Genomic DNA, 20,925 nt, shown 5'->3' with positions numbered 1-20,925 from the left:
CTCATCTGCAATGAAAGAAATCACTATCTCCAGGACACAAGGGGCATCTATACCAGGCATGGGCAAGCTTGGGCCCTCCAGGTGTTTTGGACTACAACTCCCACAATTCCTAACAGCCTACCGGCTGTTAGGAATTGTGGGAGTTGTAGTCCAAAACACCTGGAGGGCCCAAGCTTGCCCACGCCTATTGTAGAGTATTCATAGAGTAGTTCATGGGCACGCCTAACGGGGCTCTTCCTCGGCTGCCATGGCAACCTCCTTGGCGCCCTTTGATTGGCGGCGGCGCCTCCCCTCGGCCCCGCCCCCTCTTAATAGGCAGGCAAACCTGACGTTGGACCAGGCGAAGCCGAGCGCCGCTTGGAAGTGGCCGGGCTCCCCTTCGCCGGCGCCCCGCTCCTGGAGGCCCGTCACTCGCCGGACCAGCTCCCGGAGGGTCAGGTCTCGTTCCTGCTCGAAGCGGCTCCAGTGGGCCGCGGGAGTCGTCGCAGGAGAGAGCGCTGCCGCCGCCATGACGCCCGGCTTCCCTCTCTCTCCTCAGCCCAAGCGGCGCGCTTGACAGCCTCTCGGCGCCTCCGTCCGTTTCGCTCTCCCTCCGCTGCCACATCTCGCGGAAACTCACAATATCGCGAGATGGCTGCGAGGTGGAATTTTTGCGCATGCGCCACCGTTGGAAGAAACGCGCGCCTTGATCTTCTGGGGAGGGGAGAAGAGTTGGGTTTCTTTCCTGTACTACTTATGAGCTATTCCCTTCTCTGCCAACTCCTCTGACATGAGAGAAGCCTCCCACAAAGATGGTAAAACAGGGGTCCTCAAACTTTTTAAACGGAGGGCCAGGTCACAGTCCCTCAAACTGTTGGAGGGCCGGATTATAATTTGGAAAAAAAAATGAATAAATTCCTATGCACACTGCACATCTTTGTAGTGCAAAAAACACTTAAAAACAATACAATAATTAAAATGATGAACAATTTTAACAAATATAAACTTATTAGTATTTCAATGAGAAGTGTGGGCCTGCTTTTGGCTGGTGAGATAGGATTGTTGTGTGCTTTCAGGTCATTTCAGACTTAAGTTGACCCTGAGTGAGGGCTGGCCAAATGACATTGGAGGGCCATATCCGGCCCCTGGGCCTTAGTTTGAGGACCCCTGGGAAAACATTAAAACATCTGGGCAATGTCCCCTGTGTAACGACCTTGCAGACAGCCAGTTCTCTCAAACCAAAAATGACTTGCAGTTTCTCAAGCCGCTCCTGACACACGCACACAAATCCATCTGAAAATCCGGGAGCTCTTCAACACTACACTCACAGGATTTGATACTTTTCTTAGCATCTTTTTAAGAAGTGCAAGTACTATTGGCCCCTCCCCCCAGCACCAACTGCTCCTCTGGGCCAGAGTAAAGAGAGAGGGGGCCAGGGGACAGTTCCACCTTGTCTCCTGTGCTATGCTAATAATATAATATATTATAATGTAATGTAATATATTGTATATACATATAATATTTGCTTACTTACTTAGGCGATCTCTCGTAGTCCAAGGATGATGGTCCTCCAAGTTCAGTGTTCTGGCGGTGGGTGCGTAGGTGACTATAGAGCCCTATTCTTGACCTTCATCTTCTCCTGCAGTGAGGGCATCAGTTTCCAGGTGGAAGGCGGTCCCAGTTGCGGTTGGCTTGACGCAGCTTCCCCTCTGCACGTTTCTCTCTTTCACTCTCCATTTGTGCCTCTTCAAATTCTGCAGCACTGCTGGTCACAGCTGACCTCCAGCTGGGGCGCTCAAGGGTCATGGCTTCCCAGGTCTCAGTGTCTATGCCAGACTTTTTGAGGTTGGCTTTGAGCCCATCTTTAAATCTCTTTTCCTGTCCACCAACATTCTGTTTTCCGTTCTTGAGTTCGGAGTAGAGCAACTGCTTTGGGAGACAGTGGTCGGGCATCCAGACAACATGGCCAGTCCAGCGGAGTTGATAGTGAAGGACTATCACTTCAATGCTGATGGTCATTGCTTCTTCCATCACACTGACATTTGTCCACTTGTCTTCTCAAGAGATTTGTAGGATTTTTTGGAGGCAGCACTAATTCCAGGAGTTGCACGTGACGTCTGTACTGTCCATGTCTCACAGGCGTATAACAGGGTTGGGAGGACAATAGCCTTATAAACAAGCACCTTGGTATCCCTATGGATGTCCTGGTCCTCAAACACTCTGCTTTATTCAGAAAAATGCTGCACTCGCAGAGCTCAGGTGGTGTTGAAATTCAGTATCAATTGTGACCTTGTCTCCTGTGCTATGCTAAAAATATATATTATAATGTAAATACTGTAATGTAATATATTGTATATACATATAATATTTATAATGTAATACAATATAATACTAATAATATATTATAATTATATATTTTATATTACATGTAATATTACTAATAATACTATAATATAATGTTATAGTAAAATATAGCAATATAGAATACTGATATTGTACTATGCTAATATAATATATTGCATGTATATATATCTTGTAATCCGCTCTGAGTCCCCTTTGGGGTGAGAAGGGAGGCATATAAATGTGGTAAATAAATAAGATAATCTTTCACACTTGTCTGAATCAGAAGAAAATAATGTACTCTTCCAGATGTGTTAAGACTGCAACATTTTTCATTAATGGGCCAATAAATGGGAGTTGTAGTCCATCACACCCAACTGGCCACATGATTGACTCTTTTGTGAAGGAAGCTGCTTGGTAATAGTATGATAGCTGGGTCCGGAAGCTCCGAGCGTTATAGAAATGCCACATCACTCCTTTGGGAGCACAGTTTGTGCAAGATAAACTTAGCTAATGTAAACCAGGCAGGAGACAGATAATATAGAAGGAATGTAAGAGTTCTTTAATGGTGAAACCCTTACCATAATCCTGACCCATACCATACAAACTCCCCATACATTCCACTGACTTTTGGGGCTTGCGTCCAAGAGTTGTATGTATGTATGTATGTTTTCAAACTGATGTCCTTTCATATGGTGATGCAAACGTTTAGTTTTCTCTTTTAATAGAATTAAAAACATTTTATGGAGTGACAGGCATTTACACAGGGTCAAGGAAGTTGCTGTGATGATCTACACTGAAGAATTAATGCTAGTTGACAGCACTTTAGCTGCCATGGATCAATGATATGGCATCAAGGGAAATGTAATTTTACAAGACCTGTAACCTTCTCTGCCAAAGAGTGCTGGGGCCTCACAAGTCCCAAAATTCCATTAGCATTGACCCAAGGAAGTTAAAGTGGTGTCCAACTGCCTTTATTCTACAGTGTAGATGTAACCCTAGTTTCTTATATCTCCAGACCATCAAAACAGTTTTTGTCTAGGGGACATAGTGCCATTTTTTGGGTTCAAAATAATCTCTTCTGCATCTAAATTGGTTTGGTGGGACCAAAAATTGGAAATGTACACTACACAGACACCCACAAACATGTTGATGCATTTCAAGGCAAGAAACCCTTATTTTTATGAATTTAACAAAAATTGTTTTTTGTCTCAAAGCATGACTGAAATGCCCTTCACAACAACTGAAGTGCATTTTGAGGGGATTTAGAGAAGGAAAAAAATCAAAAACTTTTCCCCCCTAAAAAACACATTTAAAAAAATTGGCCCCTTTGCCCATCCTTGCTCTCGCGGATTAAACTGAGGGAAAGTGTTTTTAATCCAAGTTGGAAACAAGACTTGGCCTTTACTTGGCTTATAATGTTCTCCCCACACTGCTTGTCACATCTACTTACATTCATTTTGCCTTCATTCCTCTACCAAACAGAGCTTTCAAGAATATATCTTGCTTCGGTGAAAGTTTCCCAAGCTTATTTTACAAGCGTTGTTCGTGTGTTTCCTATAAAACCTGAACAGAAGAAACTGGACCTTTTCAAAATAAGCTAATTTTTTGCCTTTTATAACATTATTAATGGCACAGTGTTCTTTTGTAGGTCTTCATTCTATTGGGTGACCTTCAAAAATCTGCTATTCCTACAGATTAAGATTTACAAAATGTAGATTTCTGCAAGCGTCCCCTATTGTTTAGCTAGCCTTGCTTTGCTTTCTTCTCTGCACTGCTTCTTAGAGAAAAATGCTTGAGGTTTTTGATATCATGCTGTGTTTAACCTTTCTTTCTGTTTCAGAGCATGTTTGGCATCTTTCAACTGGAAGAGGGATATAGAGTCACTTTTTCCCCCTGCTGAGTCTCACAGGCCGTTCTCAGAAAATAACAAAACTCACTACTTTCAGAATGCCTTTTTCCAAGGCTCAGTGTGATATTCTGAGAATGCTTTACGCATGAACTTGATATTTTCCTTCATGTCATGTTTACTTTGGAGCTATTTGAAATCACCACAACATGAGGACTCATTTAGCTTCAGGATAAGGATGGGGATTGTCCTTGATACTGCCCCCACTCCCTAAACAAAAGATCCAGGACATTCAGGATACTTTTACTCTAGTGATAACCTAGAAAGTTTATTTGTGGATCCTTGGATTTCACTGATATGAATAAACAAAATAATATGTTTCAGAACAGCATGTATGAGATGAGACAGAGCAGAGCTGAGAATGTCTTGCTGTTGTATGAACATTAGGCCTGATATTTTTGAATTCTAACTTGGGCACAAATCAAACTTTTGGGTGTCCCAAAAGTCTCTGTACATTGAGAATATAACAAATTACTAGAGAAATTATGGTAAAATGTGGTTATTGAACGGCTTTCGATACCATTGACTGTGTTATCCTTCTGGGCTGTCTCACCAGGAAGGACCAGAGCCACTGGAGGGCCGTTCCCAGAAGGTGGTGCTGGGGGGCGCCACCAGCACCACCTTCGAACCCCCAGCCGTTGACCTGTGGGGTTCATCAAGGTTCCATTCTGTCCCCCATGCTGTTTAACATATATAGGAAACTGCTGGGAAAGTTCATCTAGAGTTTTGGAGTACAGTGCCCCCTATATGCAGAAGACACCCAGCTCTACTACTCCTTTCCCACTCATGCCAGGGAAGCTGCCCTGACCCTAAACCAGTGCCTGTCATCAGTAATAGACTGAATGAGGGCAAACTTTATCCAGACAAGACAGGTACTCCTGATCAGTCAGAAGGCAGACCAGGGAATAGTTATTCAGCTTGTGTGGTATGGTGTAAATTCCCCCTGAAGAAACAGATTCACTATTTGGGGGTTCTCCTGGACTTGGCATTGAACCTGGAGGCCCCGGCATCAGCGGTGGTTGGGAGGGCCTTTCACAATTAAAACTTGTGTGCCAATTGCACCCATTCCTTGAGAACCCACATCTAGTATGGTGGTACATGCCTTAGTTACATCCCATCTGGATTACTATAATGCGCTCTACATGGGGCTGCCTCTGAAGAGTGCTCGAAAACTTCAGCAGGTCCAAAGAGGTGCAGCCAGGTTCCTCATTGTGGCTGGCTACAAGGAGCAGACAACCCCATTGCAGCAGCTCTGATGGCTGCCAGTCTGTTTCTGGACACAATTCCAAGTGCTGGTTATGATCTTTAAAGCCCTACGGTCCTGGTCCAGGCTATTTAGCCAACCTCATCCCCTTGTACAAACCTGCCCGGGCCCTGAGATCATCAGGAGGGGCTCTTCTCTCAGTCCACCTCCATCTCAAGTTCAGTTTGTGGGAACGGGAGAGGGGGCCTTCCTTCTCAGTAGCTGCCCCTCGACTCTGGAACTCCCTTCTTTCCAGGGAAGCCAGCAGGCTAAAACGTTTTTATTCTGGCAGGCTAATAAAGATGAAGGTGTTTAAAATCAATTAAAGGGTTGCTGTGGTTTTTAACTTTCACTGTGTTTTAATAGTTTTTAACTGGGAATTTTTAAATACTGGTTATTGGAATGCATGCGATCATACACATGCTATCTGGGTGCCAGCTGTAGTTCAAAGATAGTGAGGTCCAGATGTGGGATTAGACTCTTCCAGGAACCACAAGGGCATCAGGGAGTCCCCACATTTTATATGATTGCATTGAGACAGGAGAAGGTCTTCACATTTGGTGGGTGGCAGTGGTGGGACAAATTTAAGCCATCGGAAGCACCTCCTGTGCCATCTCCTTAAATACATGATATTTCTGTGTTTCCTTAAGATACAGCTGTCCCTTCTGTTCATATCAAATAGTGAATAGGTTATTCGTGTCACCTTGACTCCAAGACAGAGGTGTCTGTCTGCTTTCTATATTCAAAATGATGTCTCGTATTCCTGGGAGGTTTACCGAGTCTCTCAAGAAAAGTAGGTCAAAGATAAGCAACACAGCATTTTTTCACAAGCTCCAAATACTGAAAGGCAGTTCTGAGTGGAGAGAAAGGAAAAAAAGTAAATAAATGCTATTTCTGTTTGGCTCAAAGTTCTCCCCAAAAGAAGTGGTTTGTAACCGAGGAGGATGCTCAAGTAACACAAGTTGTATAATACTTGGATTATTAGGACCTTTCTACATTGTCATATAGAATCCAGATTATCTGCTTTGAAATGGATTATATGCCAGTGTAGACTCATATAATCCAGTTCAAATGAGATAATGTGGATTGTCTGCTTTGATAATGTGGATTATATAGTACTATAGAAGGAGCTTCAGTCTGTAGGATCAAAGCAGGCCTGATGAAAGGGTGAGGTCTCTTCTTCATGGGGTCCCTATTAGTCTAGGCCCCTTCTACACATTATCTGCTTTGAACTGGATTATGTGAGTCTACACTGCCATATATTCAAAGCAGATAATCTGGATTTTATATGGCAGAGTAGATGGGGCCTCAGTGTAATGGAATTCCATGTGTAGAACTGTAACACTATGTTGAGCTAAGAAGACAACAGCCGGCACAGCTTTTATCCCAGGCCAAGAGAGTATGACTTGCTCAAAATAGCAATTCAAATTTTATTTTCAAAAGTATGACTTGCTAAAGGCAACCGTATATAAAAAAGGATTTCACAAGCAAGCTTACTGTGCCATCCTATGTAAATGTACTTGGGAAGAAGCCCTGATTCAGTTCAATGGGACTCATTCCCAGCCTTAAGGGAAAGCAATTCCAGGTGGATGGACTTCATCGATTAATATTGGTCCCTTGGGGATCTCATTCATAGCTTCACCATCAGCCGAAGTCGACTTCAAAGCAAATAATAACCACAAATCCTCTGGCATCCAATTCCTTCAGGTCCTAGTCATACTAGCGGCTCCTAATGTTTAATACTGTTCACAAGACTCCCAACATTATTTAATCTTGTTAACTTCTGATGTGTACAAGAAATTTTAAGTCAAAGTTTTCATGTTGCCTTTTAATCCCTTTCTTCTTCCCTGTCAATATAGCCATTTAAAATTTTTTGTTTTTGTTTTTTGCTTTGGTCAGGTGCAAAATTTCATATTTCATACACAAACACTCATATATTGATATATATGCATATACCTACATACACACTGTGGTAATGGTTTCATTTGTGTATTTAAGCCCTAAATATAACTTCAATATGTATGCAGTACTTTGAATTAAATCATAATTGAGAAATGGAGATGAACAACACCCCCCAGAGTTGAACATGACTGGACTTAATGTTGGGGAAAAACCTTTACCTAGGAACTGACAATAAGGATGCCCCCCACCTTGTCTTTTGATGGGAAATTTTTCTGAATCATGTGCAGCCAGCTGCCATCAAAGGCGGAAAACCAGCCCAGACATGCATCATTGTCCTAATCCAGAAAGGTTGTTCTTACTTCAGGATGCATGTGACAGGAGGCTAATCAGCAGCAACAAACATGGGTATCGCTGTATTGTACTTCGTCATGGAAAGGAAATGAAATCCAAAGTACACTTATTTGAAATTAAGCTCACTTCCCTTAGTTTGTGTTACCTCCACACCACGGATGATTGCTAAGTACCTCAAGGTCTTCAATGTGGAGGGAAACAATTTTCATTTGGAGGAATGCAACATTTTCACACTGCTTTGTATGGCTTACGTTGTTCACATGGATGCTGAGTGGCGTACAAGCTGTTGAAATAGCTAAACCAGTTACCAGTATTTCTGCTGTGAGCTGGAAATGTCAAACAGGGTTTGCATTTAGTCACAAAATATATTCTACTGTGGAATATTTTGTAGCATTGTCCTTTAAACAGCTGCAATTTGCAATGTATTCTGGAAAACTAAGGAATTCCCATACTATGGAGCTAAAGCACTAGGGAGACATTTAGAAACTTACCTTGGGTCTTACAAAATATCTAATTAGAAAAAAGGACAAATTGACACTTTTTCTCCTACAATACAACCATATACTGCATTAACCAAGAGATGTGTGCGTATTTAATGTAATGCATTCTAATATGTTTAGGTGGAAAAATAAAATGTTCCATTTATTGCTGCTTCCTCTTTGTGCAAGAACAATCTTGCACAAATCTCCTCTTCTAATTATTGCAACTAGTTTGGAGTATTTCAAATAACAGATTCAGAGGAGGGGAGAAAAACCCAAACATTGAAGCAGAAAACATACTGTGCTTTGTGATAAGGCGCTACGACTGCTCTTCACAAAGAAATGAGTTAGCTGCTTGCCTTTGATAATCCTTTTGTTGCTTTCCTAGTGCAGTGTGTACATTGTGTGTTGTAGGGAGGTCTCTTCTCCATCATGTATCTCTATAATGTTAGTGAGAAGTGTAGAACAGGCACAAAAATGAAAGAACAAAACAGCTAAGTTTAAATCAGGGAGAGCGAATGTGTAGCTCTTTGCTGGACTGCAATTCCCATCAACCTTGCCTGTCATATCCATTGGGGAGGGATAATGACTGTTTTTGCAAAACAATATTTGGAGGACAAAAGTTTGTTCATGGTTTAAATAAAAAGTGCAACATGATACTTGTAAAAGGGAAACAATCTACTGAGACAAAATGTTGGCATTTCATTTTAAATTTAAATTATGTTTAGAGTCATTATTATCCATTTTCATGTCCAGAAGAAAATTGTTGCCCCCAAAAATTTAACTTAACACAAATATTGGCCAATTGGTGAAAAAAATGTTGATCCGTTAGGAGGAAAATCAAAGGATAACACTTTGTTAGGTTCAACCTCCGTTGTTCCAAGAAGTTGTAGTGAACCCAAATATTTTGGTTGATATTAATAAATCTGTCGTCATCATCATGAAGATTATTCTTGTAGCAACATGGATAAAGATTGCACTCTGTGATTTTGGCTTAATTTTCATTGCATGCCTGAATTACAGCATTGCGAGGCTAGCCAGGAAAGGCTACAGTAGGTTGTACTGCCAATACAAAGTGGAGAAATAGTGAAAGTGCCAAGATCAGCAAGTCCAGCTATGATGTTACTTGCCAGATACCGCTAGACTCTCATCTCCTTCGTTTAGCAGGAACACTACTTCCAGAAAGATGTTCTCTCCAAATGGAACCAAAGAACTGAGAAAACAGTAGCTTTAATTCTATTAGTAATAAAACAATGAAATATATTCAGATTATATTGTGATTTCAAGAACACCTGACCTTTCTAAAGGGATCAGGCCATACAGTAACCATTTGATGTATTTTTGCTAATGGGACTATAGCAGAGTAACATTGTTCACGTGCAAGGTATTGACTTCTCGAATCCATCATTGATCTTGGAAATTGAGCTACAGTGTTGTAGCCTGGTCATAGTCTGAGTGCTCAGAGGATGAGGAAAGGGATGCTGGAATAGAGACTGGAAGGCTAGGAGAAGATGGAAGTGACTTGGAGGGAGTTGTTATGGATTTTCATTGCAGTTCCCAGGTGACTGGAGAGAGCAATATCAGTTCTCATGAGAATCTGATGGAGTTGCAGTCTGAAAGGGATGTGGGAGATGAATGTTTTTCCAGATCAAGTCAACTTGAACTCCAGAGGCAAAATGTTAAACAAGGACAGACTAGGTTTTCTCAGTGGCTTAGAGATAAGGAAAGAAAAGGCAAGGTGTATGCAAAATGATGTCATAGAAGGGATTGAAGTCTTTTAAGTGGTTTCTTCTGGTACAATCCTTTGTGAGAGCAACGTTGAATTCAAGGGGAAAACAGTCCTCGGTTCTTGATCTTAGGTTTTGTTTCATGTATCCAAGTTTTCCAGTTTGTTCCTGTTTCTAGTTCCTGTGTAGATTAGGCTGCCTGCCTTTTATTCCTGTTATCATGTTAATTGATCAATTATGAACACTGTGCTTTAAATGGACTTTGGGCTTCTGAGATTGTTTTGGAATGGTTTTTTGAACTTTGATGCTTCTTTATAAAGTTATTGATTTCTTTATATATTTATCTTTTCATAAACTTTATCTTACTGAACTATTTGGATATAGTGTGATGTGAGGTGGTGACGGTGGTTCATGGCTCTAGTGCAACATACAACAACATCCAGAAACTTCAAGTTCCTTATTTATGGTAAGTCTTCAGCAGTAATGGCCTACCCTAAAAGCTAAGCAGGATCTGCCACTGGGATGGGAGGCCACTCCTTGAAATGCATGGGTTTGCCATAAGTCAACGGGTGACTTGAAATCACATACATGAACAGCATGAATAGAGGCTTGGCCATTTTCCCTCCTGTTGTCTCCTTACGTGGGATAGGAGTTATGGACACAGGATGGTGTTATCCATTATTGGACCCACTGGTAAAATCAGCATTAAGGCCAAGTCTCATGCTTACATTTATGGACTGGACAGAACAAATAACAGATGACACAAGTTATTTATATACAAGTTTTCCCTATGTCAGTTATTTAGCAATTGCATGAACAAGGCTATAAGGTAAAGGTAAAGGCTTTCCCCTGACATTAAGTCTAGTCGTGTCCAACTCTGGGCCTTGGTGGTCATCTCCATTTCTAAGCCAAAGAGCCAGCATTGACCATAGACACCTCCAAGGTCATGTCGCCAGCATGACTTCATGGAGTGCCGTTATAAGGCTATAGTGAGGTCCAATATGTAATTTCACAAATGAATAAAAACTATATTAATTGATTAGTTTTTTAATGACTGGAGATGAAACACTGTAATTTACAGCATAGCTGAGCAAAAACTAAAACATTATCTGCTGTCACAACTTGGCATGAGAAATATCTACACAACAATAGATAATAAACTTAAAATATGTTCATAGTATGTGTACTAGATTTATGTTTGATGACTTGCAACATGTCTCTAGGCTCTTCAGTGCCACCTGAAGTTGACCACAGAGCGATGCTGGAGGACTTAAAGATTTCACAGAGAGGGATTCTTTCAGATAAAAAAATTAGCAATTTAGTTATTTGTAGTTTTTCACTTTTACAGGGGGTCCTGTTTCCCTGATCTCAGCTTTTCAGTGTTGGATTTCAGTAGTGTGCAATAAATGGAATAAACATTGAGCTGTGAAAAATTTGGATGCTGTTCTTGCCAGTCCCTCTGAACTGAGAAATAGGGAGTAAATGGGAAAGCAGCTATGCCTACCCCACCTTATGGAAATCATAAAAATAGTGGAATGTAATAAAAGAAAAAAATGGCATCTGTGGGTGTGTTTTGGAAGAAATGTTAACATGATCTTTAGAAGTTTCATTTACTTATAAAAGACCCAGATTACGCTGTCAATTCATATTGACCTTCAGTAAATGCAATTGCAAATTCCACATAGATCAGGCCCATTGTATCAGTGAGATTTGTATAATCAACTTCCTATTCAACAAATGGTGTAGCAAATTTGTTGTACCCAGGACAGGAAATTTGATTCTGTGTCACTGGGCACGATTAATTTTACTATTTTTTTTTACTGGTGGGGAGGATGTAGTGGACAACTAGTGCCCAGCCCCACCTATGTTAAAATCTTATAATTTTTCCCACTGATTATGAATAGTCCCTTTTTAATATTTAAAAAATAGTTTCCAAGGAAATTACTTATTCAGGCAATGATAACATTATCTCTAGCGGCCCCCTCCTCCTCCTTATACTTCTCCTGCTTTTCCTTCTCCCTTCCTTCTACTCTTCCAACCCAAGTATTTTCCCCTTGGCTCTTCAAATCTCTGGATTCCCATTAATCTTCTGTATGCTCTTTCTGATTTCAGTAGTATGGTGAATCCAGTTTGGATTGCAGTCCCAAGTTCAAAGAGCTATCCAAGGTGTGGAAGTTGTTTGACGGGTATGACTTTAGCATCTTCAGGAACTCTGAAAAAGCCCCAGGATGGATTCAGCACCTCGGTGATGTCAGAGTGACCAGAGGTGGCTTTGGCTACATTTGAATGAGTTTCAAAAGGCTTAAGTTGAACAAGGAAGATGTTGGAATCATGTTTTATTGAGTGTATTTCTTGGAATATCTGCCATTTTTGTATTGTTGAAGGCTTTTCATGGCTGGAATCACTGGGCTGTTGTGAGTTTTCCAGGTTGTATGGCCATGTCCCAGAAGCATTCTCTCCTGACGTTTCGCCTGCATCAATGGCATGCATCCTCAGAGGTTGTGAGGTCGGCTGGAAACTAGGAAAATTGGGTTTAATAAATCTGTGGAATGTCCAGGGTGGGAAAAGAACTCTTGACTATTTGAGATAGGCATAAATGTTGCAATTGGCCACCTTAATTAGCATTTAATGGCCTATCAGTTTCAATGTCTGGTTTCTTACTGCCCGGGGGAATCCTTTGTTGAGAGGTGATTAGTTGGCCCTGATTCTTTCTTGTCTGGAATTCCCCTGTTTTTGAGTGTTGTTCTTTATTTACTGTTATGATTATAGAGTTCTTTATATTTTTGGAAACCCAGCAAAGTAAAATGCCCTGAAAAGAACCGAGATGCCAAATGTCTGCATCTGAATGAATCAGCTACTTTTTCTCATTTTTGACATTCAGGAAATGCCAGAGGTTGGTAGCTTTGCTACAGATGTCAAAGACAATTGGAATGATCTGCAGGGAACATTATCCTATTAGCACAGAGAAGCAGTCTGGGCAAACAACTTTCACTGTTTATTGAATACTAATCTTAATAGTAAAAAATTGAAGGAATGTCATAGCAAATACAGGCATTTAAAGCTTTAAGAAGGAAAATTATAATACAGTAGCTACTGCTAGATTTTGTGTGCTCTCTCTTCTGCTGCAGCTGAATTGCTTACTTCAGATATGTGAAACACAGTTCAGCCAATATGTCTGTCCTGCCATGCAGAAAATCAACAAAGCTGTGAAAGAAAATATGACTACATGTTATGCAAGTGATTGACACCTTGGATCAGAGACCTAAAATTGTACTGATCCAAACATAATAATGACCTTCGGTGGGTGAAAACTTATATAATGTGCTAAAATACACACTAATTAGTAGAAAATAACCTTTGTAAAACACCTACTGTTGCAATGACTTATTGATGTTATGAAAATACAAAACAATAATGTCTTATTTTGCATCCAAACACAAGACTGTAAAGTTAATGTTAGGTTACTGATGTACTGTATATAAACATTAAAAAGAGAGTGCTTCATAAGCATTATAAGATATGCATATATAATCGCTATTTTAGGAATACTGAAAAGCTTAGTTATACACAGGGGGAATCTATCCTGTTTCTCCTTTAGAACTGCTTAAATACTTTTGAGGGTGAAACCCATTTTAAAATCATTTTGCAATCTAAGTCCAAAGTCCTCTGGGCATGATTTTTGAATGTCAGGAGTGATTTGAGAGACTGTAAGTCACTTCTGGTGTGAGAGAATTTGTTGCCTGCAAGGACGTTGCTCAGGGGATGCCCGGATTTGTTACTATCCTGAGAGAGGCTTCTCTTATGTCCCTCTGGGCATGATGAAATATTTGTTTACTTCCATCCAACCTGTATAGTATATTGTGAACCTACAAAACCTCTCTTTGTGTTTAGGATGCTGATGAGTTTTGTAAAATCCCTTTGCCTTTTAGGTTCAGAGCTGAAAGTTACAACTCTCATAATCCACACTCACTATGAGTTACATTTAGAAATGTAACTTTTCACAGTTTTGAGGCAGAAGTAGCAGCAGAGCAACTTATATTTCTAAGTAGGTCTCTGGGTTCAGAGCAAATGGTCAAGGATGTGTCCAGAGAAGGGCAACTAAAATGATCAAGGGTCTGGAGAAGAAGCCCTATGAGGAACAGCTTAAAGAGCTGGGCACGTTTAGCCTGCAGAAGAGAAGGCTGAGAGGAGACATGATGACAGCCATGTAGAAATATGTGAGTGGAAGTCATAGGGAGGAGGGAGCAAGCTTGTTTTCTGCTGTCCTGGAGACTAGAATGCAGAACAATGGCTTCAAACTATAGGAAAGAAGATTCCACCTGAACATGAGGAAAAACTTCCCGTGAGAGCTGTTCAGCAGTGGAACTCTCTGTCCCGGTGTTTGGTGGAAGCATTTAAACAGAGGCTGGATGGCCATCTGTCGGGGTGTGTGTGTGTGTGTGTGTGTGTGTGTGCTTTGAATGCAATTCTCCTGCTTCTTGGCAGGGGGTTGAACTGGATGGCCCACAAGGTTCTTCCAACTCTATGATTTTATGATTCTACTAGCCAACCCCTGCCATGTGTTGCTGTGGCCCAGACTGTATATATGTGTTTTGTGTGTGTATATATGTGTGTGTGTGTGTATATATATTTGTGTGTATATATACGTGTGTGGTTTTGTGCATGTGTTGTATTTTTTTTGGCTTTTTAAGTCTCTTCCACTATGCTTTTCAGTGTTTTTATGAGTGATGGTCACTCATTGGCCTGATAGGTGTCTTGTGTCCAAATTTGGCATCAATTCATCCAGTGGTTTTTAAGTTATGTTAATCCCACAAATGAACATTACATTTTTATTTATATAGATTTGCGAGAGAGAGAGAGAGAGAGAGAGAGAGAGAGAGAGAGAGAGATTCCCCTGGAGATTCTAGGACAATCCAGTTTAATCTTAACCTTACACTGCTTCCATGCAGATCAGACTATCACTGTTCCAGTAATGGTACAGAGTTTTGAAGAACAGGCTAAAGGTTAATAGTTAAGCTGCACGGTGCTAACTAGGGCTACATGTCAAGGATTATTGCCTTTCTTAGGCCAAAACCTAGAACAGTATCTGGTAGCATGCCTTCAAGCTGTTTCTGATGGATAGCAAAGCTATCACAAAGTGTTCTTGGCAAGATTTGTTTAGAAGAGCCTTGTCTTTACTATCCTCTGAGAATGAGGGGTCATGATTTCCCTATGGCCACATGGGAATTCAGACCCTGACCTCCAGTGTCCTAGTCCAAGGCTCAAAACTCAAGGCTCTTATAGTCAGAATGCTTTATAGAATACCCCAGCTGAGATTACTTTGAAATCTAGCTTTCCTTGTTCCTTCTTCCAAACCATGTTCATTTGCTATAAAGCTTGGCAGAGGACTTCCCATGAAATTATTTTATACACCCTTTCTGATGCAAAGAAAGTCTAAAGTGGAAATGCTCTCTCTCTCTCTCTCTCTCTCTCACACACACACACACAACACACCAGACATTTGCAACTTCTACTCCAAGACATTCTATCTAGTGTGGTCAATAGAAATGGACTGTGAGGTCTCTAGAGCACACCAATGTACACACCAAGGTTCCTCCCCAGAAGGCAGAGGGCATATTTGGATCACTACAATGAAGGAAGAGTATCTGAAATAAAATAATCTCCCAGGCTGGATCTATATTGCCATATACTACACTTTCAAACTGCATTATATGGTTAGTGTAGACCCATATAATGCTGTTCAAGCTGCATTACACAGCAGTATAGATCCAGCCGCAGAGATGAAGGTCCCAGACCATTCAAAGCTTTAAAGGTATCAGTCAAATCAGCAGTGTTAAGCTAAATATCAGTTACGATAAGCAAGAATAGGGCAGGCTATGGAATTATCAACTGGATACACTTTCTGGACCTTTGGTAAGAACTGTTTCATATCTTCACATTTACTCAAAGTAAGCTCCACTGCACTCAGGCCCCATCTATACTGTAGTCAGTGTAGACTCATATATTGAACTTCATTATATGTCTTTGCACCAACTGCTCTCATTCCTTGAGAAGCCAGATCTGGCCACGGTGGTACACGCCTTAATTACATCCCATCTGGATTATTTTAACACGCTCTATGTGGGGCTGCCTCTGAAGAGTACTCAGAAAATTCAGCTGGTCCAAACAGCTGCAGCCAGGTTGCTAACAGGGACTGGCTGCAGGGAGCAGACAACCCCCCTGTTACAGCAGCTCCACTAGCTGCCAGTCTGTTTCTGGGCACAATTCAAAGTGCTGGTTATGACCTTTAAAGCCCTAGCTATAGGCTATTAGCCTGACCACATCCTAATGCCCAGGCTCTGATCTCTTTAGAAGAGACTCTGCTCTCAGTCCCACCTCCATCTTAAGCACAGTTGGTGGGAACGAGAGAGTGGGCCTTCTCTCTCATTGGCTGCCCCTCGACTCAGGAACTCCCTTCTTTCCAGGGAAGCCAGGCTGGCCCCTTCCTTGCTGTCCTCTGCTATGATTTTGTGATGTGATTTTATATGCTTTTATGGTTTTTACCTGGATTGTTTTAATATTAATATTGTTTAATACTGTTTTAATATTTGTATATTTTAAGTTGGATTCAAATGCTTTTAGTTGTGAACTGTTTTGAGTCTCCATATGGAGAGAAAAAGTGGGTTAAAAATAAATGTAATAATAATAATAATAATAACAACAACAACAACAACAACCGTGTCTACACGTATATGAGTTTCAAACTACATTTTATGGTAGTGTAGCTGGGGCCTCGGTTGAAATCAACTCTTAGAAAAATATGCATAATATTAGGACCTTCATGGATTTATTATATTTTTCTCTGGGAGAATTAGGAACTGGAATTCTGTGAAATGGGGCTTGGGGTAGTTAACAAAATTCTCAGAATGGGACTAATACAGATCCCTAGATTGTTTGAGGGAAACTGTCGGCTGACACAATTATAGTGATATAACAACTATGTAAAATTACATTTGAAAAATAGTGTAATGTAAGAGGCAAATATTAGAACCCCCTGGAGACCAAGCTCTCAAAATTAGAACATCGTGTTTAATCTGTTAGCGTTAGCATGAGTAGCATGCAGATTGACTCTAGCCCAGTTAACTGTGTGTGTGATGAATTGGCTCATAAAAGAAAAACACACAAGACTTCGGCTTAAAGTAGAAAAAGAAAAATATTGTAGTATTGGCAGCATACAAAACAAAATAGCAGGATTGCTCTTTCCACAAAAGTAACATGAAACAATATCTTCTGAGAGATATCATTACTCAGTTGTGATAAGCAGGAATCCTTGTCCTCTTCTCATGGCTGTGCCTTCGCAGGACATCTGCAGCATAGTCCCCGGCTTACACAAAAGCAGAATGTCACAGAGGCATAGATGCACAACAGCATAAAGGCACAATGGCAAAGAACTAAACACACAGTAGCTATCTTTATACACATGAAAATAATACTCTCAATTAACTCTTCAATTAACTGAAACAGCTGTAGCACAAACAGCCTTGAACCTTACAGCAACTTAAAGTTATAGCACAAACAACATTGATCCTTACAACAACTTAGATAAAGTACGTTGCAACCTCTTAGTAGCAACACTGCTATTGAACAATCTGATATTATTGGGAGGTGAGTTCCTGTGTTGGAAAATTATGCCTGCTCGTAGAATGTCACATTTTTCAATCCATAATTTAGCCATGCTTTATTTTCTTATTTCCATCATGTGGTTCTTTTTTAGCTTTGAATAAACAGCTATAACCCAACATAAACAATTTCTGACAATAGAAGGAAAGACAATAGAGAAGGTTGGTTCCTGCTGATAAAACTGACTTCTTCGTGTGCTGTGGTCAGGAAGAGAACACCAGAGAGTAAATGGATACACATTGGTGGAAACATCTGGTGAGGATGTTGTTTCTTGGTTACCAATCCTTGCATCAGAGGTCCCTAAAGAGAATTTAAGAATAGCATAATAATAGGCTAAAGCATGAGGCCTCTTTCAGTACCAACAAAAGGCCAACACTGTCCTTTTTGTTTTTACTGATGGGGATACAACACAGCCATCCAACTTTCCATAGGTACACTGGGCCTGAGAGACTGTACGGGCACTTGAAATCAATAACAAAAATACTGTTTCTTTCTGAGGACTTGAGATGCTGGCAACATTTTAATAATATCAGTCCCTTATTCTGCCAAACTTATTCTGTCTTCTTTCATATTTATAGAGTGCTGACAGCATGAGAAGAACAGATAAGCACAGAATCGAATCAGGCTAGACATATCTCTTTCTTCTGCATCAGAACTCCAGTGTTCGGTTGTTCAAAAGATTAGAGGAGTCTTTAGGTGCATCTACACTATAGAATTAATGCAGTTCGAAATGCTGGGATTTGTAATTTGGTGTGTCATTGGTACTTTTTTGCAGAGAAGACTAAAGACCTTGTAAAACCACAACTCTCTTGATTCCATAGCACAAAACCATATCAAACTGCATTAATTCTATTATGTAGATATATCTTGAGAAACATGTCTACCTTCTCCCAGGAATGCTGTGTTTGCATATTTCCTCTGTTTCTTCCCCTTCCATATCTCTGTACAAACTCTTCCACTTTCCCTTCACTCTTTTTCTGATTCTTAAGCATGCTGAATACATGAAGTTTGTGAGTAAACCAACTGTGTTACTTTGAAAGAAGTCTGTGTTACTTTTAAAGAAGTGTACCAGGACTGTGGCGCAGCTGGCTGAGTGTCAGTTGCATTAAGTTCACTTCTTTTTTTAAAAAAATATTTTTTATTGAAGTTTTTTGGTTGTTGATCATTGACATATTGAGTTACGTTAAAAATAAACCAGATTGGGGGGGAGGGATGGGGGGGTAGGGGCGGGAAGGGTAGCTATCTAAGGGATGGGGCAGGGGGCTGTGAAGCGAAATAGTGTAGGATATCACCTAGCTCTTTGGAGATGGAAAGGGGTGGGGGTGGGGGTGGGTAATGAAGGAGGTGGGACGTGGAGTGTGTTAGTATGTTAATATATTCTCCCCCTAGTTCATTGTTTACCCCCGTTGATTAGTTAGTGTTTGTGTATTCTTGCTCTTTCTGTCTTCGTTCTTCTTGTCTTCTTTCCCGTTCGTCATTTCTATTGCCACCTTCCTTCTAGATAGTTCCTTATTGGAGACCAGTCTGTTATGCTACTTCTTGTCGTCTGTTTGGATGTTAAGTGTTGTGTCAGAATGTCCATATTCATTATATCCATCAGTTTCAGCCTCCATTCATCCATCTTTGGGGTTTCCTCGTTTTTCCACTTACTTGCCAAGACTAATCTTGCGGCGGTCGCCATGTGGAAAAAGAGTTTATCTTTATTTTTGTCTATTTCGAAGTCGAATATTCCTAGCAAATAGTATTCTGCTTTTTTCTCTATTCTTAGTTCCAGTATTTTTGTCGTTGTCTCATGTATTTCCTGCCTTTGTTATCTTTACATTTCCAACATTTTTCAGTTAGGTTTTTGTAGTATTTTGCAAGTTTACTTGGTGTTAAGTACCACTGGTACAGCATTTTGATCCAATTTTCTCTTAAACTGTAAGAATTGGTCCATTTCAGTTTTGTCTTCCATACATTTTCCCATGCCGATATTGCGATTGAGTGGCCTAGATTGTCCGTCCATTTTGCAGTGTAACTGTCTATCCCGTTTTTTTCTGTTTTCCAGTTTAGAAGGATTTTGTATAGTTTTGTTATTCCTTTCTTTTCTGTTGCCATGATACTTTCCCATTGTCTTTCTCTGTTTTCGAATCCGCCTTTCTTGTCTCTATTAAATGCCTCGTTCAACTGTCTGTGTTGATACCATGAGATTCCATCGTATGTTTCTCTGATTTCTTCTAATGATTTTAGTTTGAAGCCTTCTCTATCTTTCTTTAGTATATCTTTATATTTAGGCCACCTTTCCCATCCCAATTCTCTTCTTTGGGAAGCCTCTAACGGAGATATCCATAAAGGGGTCTTTTGGTAGAATTTACTCTTATATTTTTCCCAAATTCTAATTATTGATGACCTAACGAAGTGGTTTCCGAAGTTCTTTTCTATCTTCTTCTTGCCATACCACAGGTATGCGTGCCACCCACTTCGAAGATCGTGCCCTTCCAATGCTAATATTTTTGGTTTATTAATGTTGGCCCACTCTCTAGTCCAGTTCAGTCCGCATGCGCGTGGTATGATTGCAAGTCAGGAAGTCCTAGTCCACCTCTTTCTTTGTCGTCAATTAAGCTTGTGAATTTTATTCTTGGTTTCTTTCCTCTCCACACAAATTTAGAAATTTCTTTGTTCCAATTTTTGATCACCTGGGCGTTTCTGATTATTGGTATGACTTGAAAAAGGAAGAGAATCTTGGGCAGTATTGTCATTTTGATGGCAGAGATTCTTCCTAGTAGGGAAAGATTTAAATGTTTCCAATTGTCCATTTCTTTACTGATTTCTTTCCATCTTGCTTCATAATTGTTTTTCAACAGGTGGGAATTTTTTGCAGTTAGAGTTACACCGAGGTATTTTATTTTGTCCGTTACTTGTATCCCACTTTTTTCCTCCAATACTTTTTGCCGCTCTTTTGTTATATTTTTTGTTAACCATTTTGTTTTGTTTTTGTTTATCGTGAACCCCGCCACCGCACCAAATTCTTCAATTTTGTTCATCCACAGTCCAAATTTTTCTAGAGGATCTTCAATCACACAAATAATATCGTCTGCGAATGCTCTTAGCTTGTAAGAATGCTTCCGTATTTTCACACCTTTGAGTCTGTCGTCTTTTCTGATAGTATTGAGAAGTATCTCTAGTGACATGATAAAGAGCAGCGGTGACAGTGGGCACCCTTGTCGAGTACCTTTTTGTATTTTTATAATCTCTGTTGTGCATCCATTTACCGATATATTTGCTTCTTGGGTGCTGTAGATCGCTTCTAGCGAGTTGATGAAGTGATACCCCATATCTAGTTCTTTGACTAGTGAT

The 20,925-nt window shown here is 40.4% G+C and overlaps 1 protein-coding gene across 1 annotated transcript in view; it reads right to left on the bottom strand.

The window, feature by feature from the left end:
• Positions 1–626, bottom strand: part of TUBGCP5 (tubulin gamma complex component 5) — a 28,310-nt gene extending 27,684 nt beyond the window's left edge. The window contains exon 1 of the mRNA XM_060769829.2: positions 326–626. Within this exon, the coding sequence (XP_060625812.2) occupies positions 326–510 (185 nt within the window). The 5' untranslated portion in view covers positions 511–626. The remainder of the gene's footprint in view (positions 1–325) is intronic.
• Positions 627–20,925: the final 20,299 nt, after the last annotated feature.

This window comes from Anolis sagrei, chromosome 3 (assembly GCF_037176765.1).
Source record: "Anolis sagrei isolate rAnoSag1 chromosome 3, rAnoSag1.mat, whole genome shotgun sequence".
Lineage (NCBI taxonomy): Eukaryota > Metazoa > Chordata > Lepidosauria > Squamata > Dactyloidae > Anolis > Anolis sagrei.
This window is presented reverse-complemented; position numbering and strand designations above follow the sequence as displayed.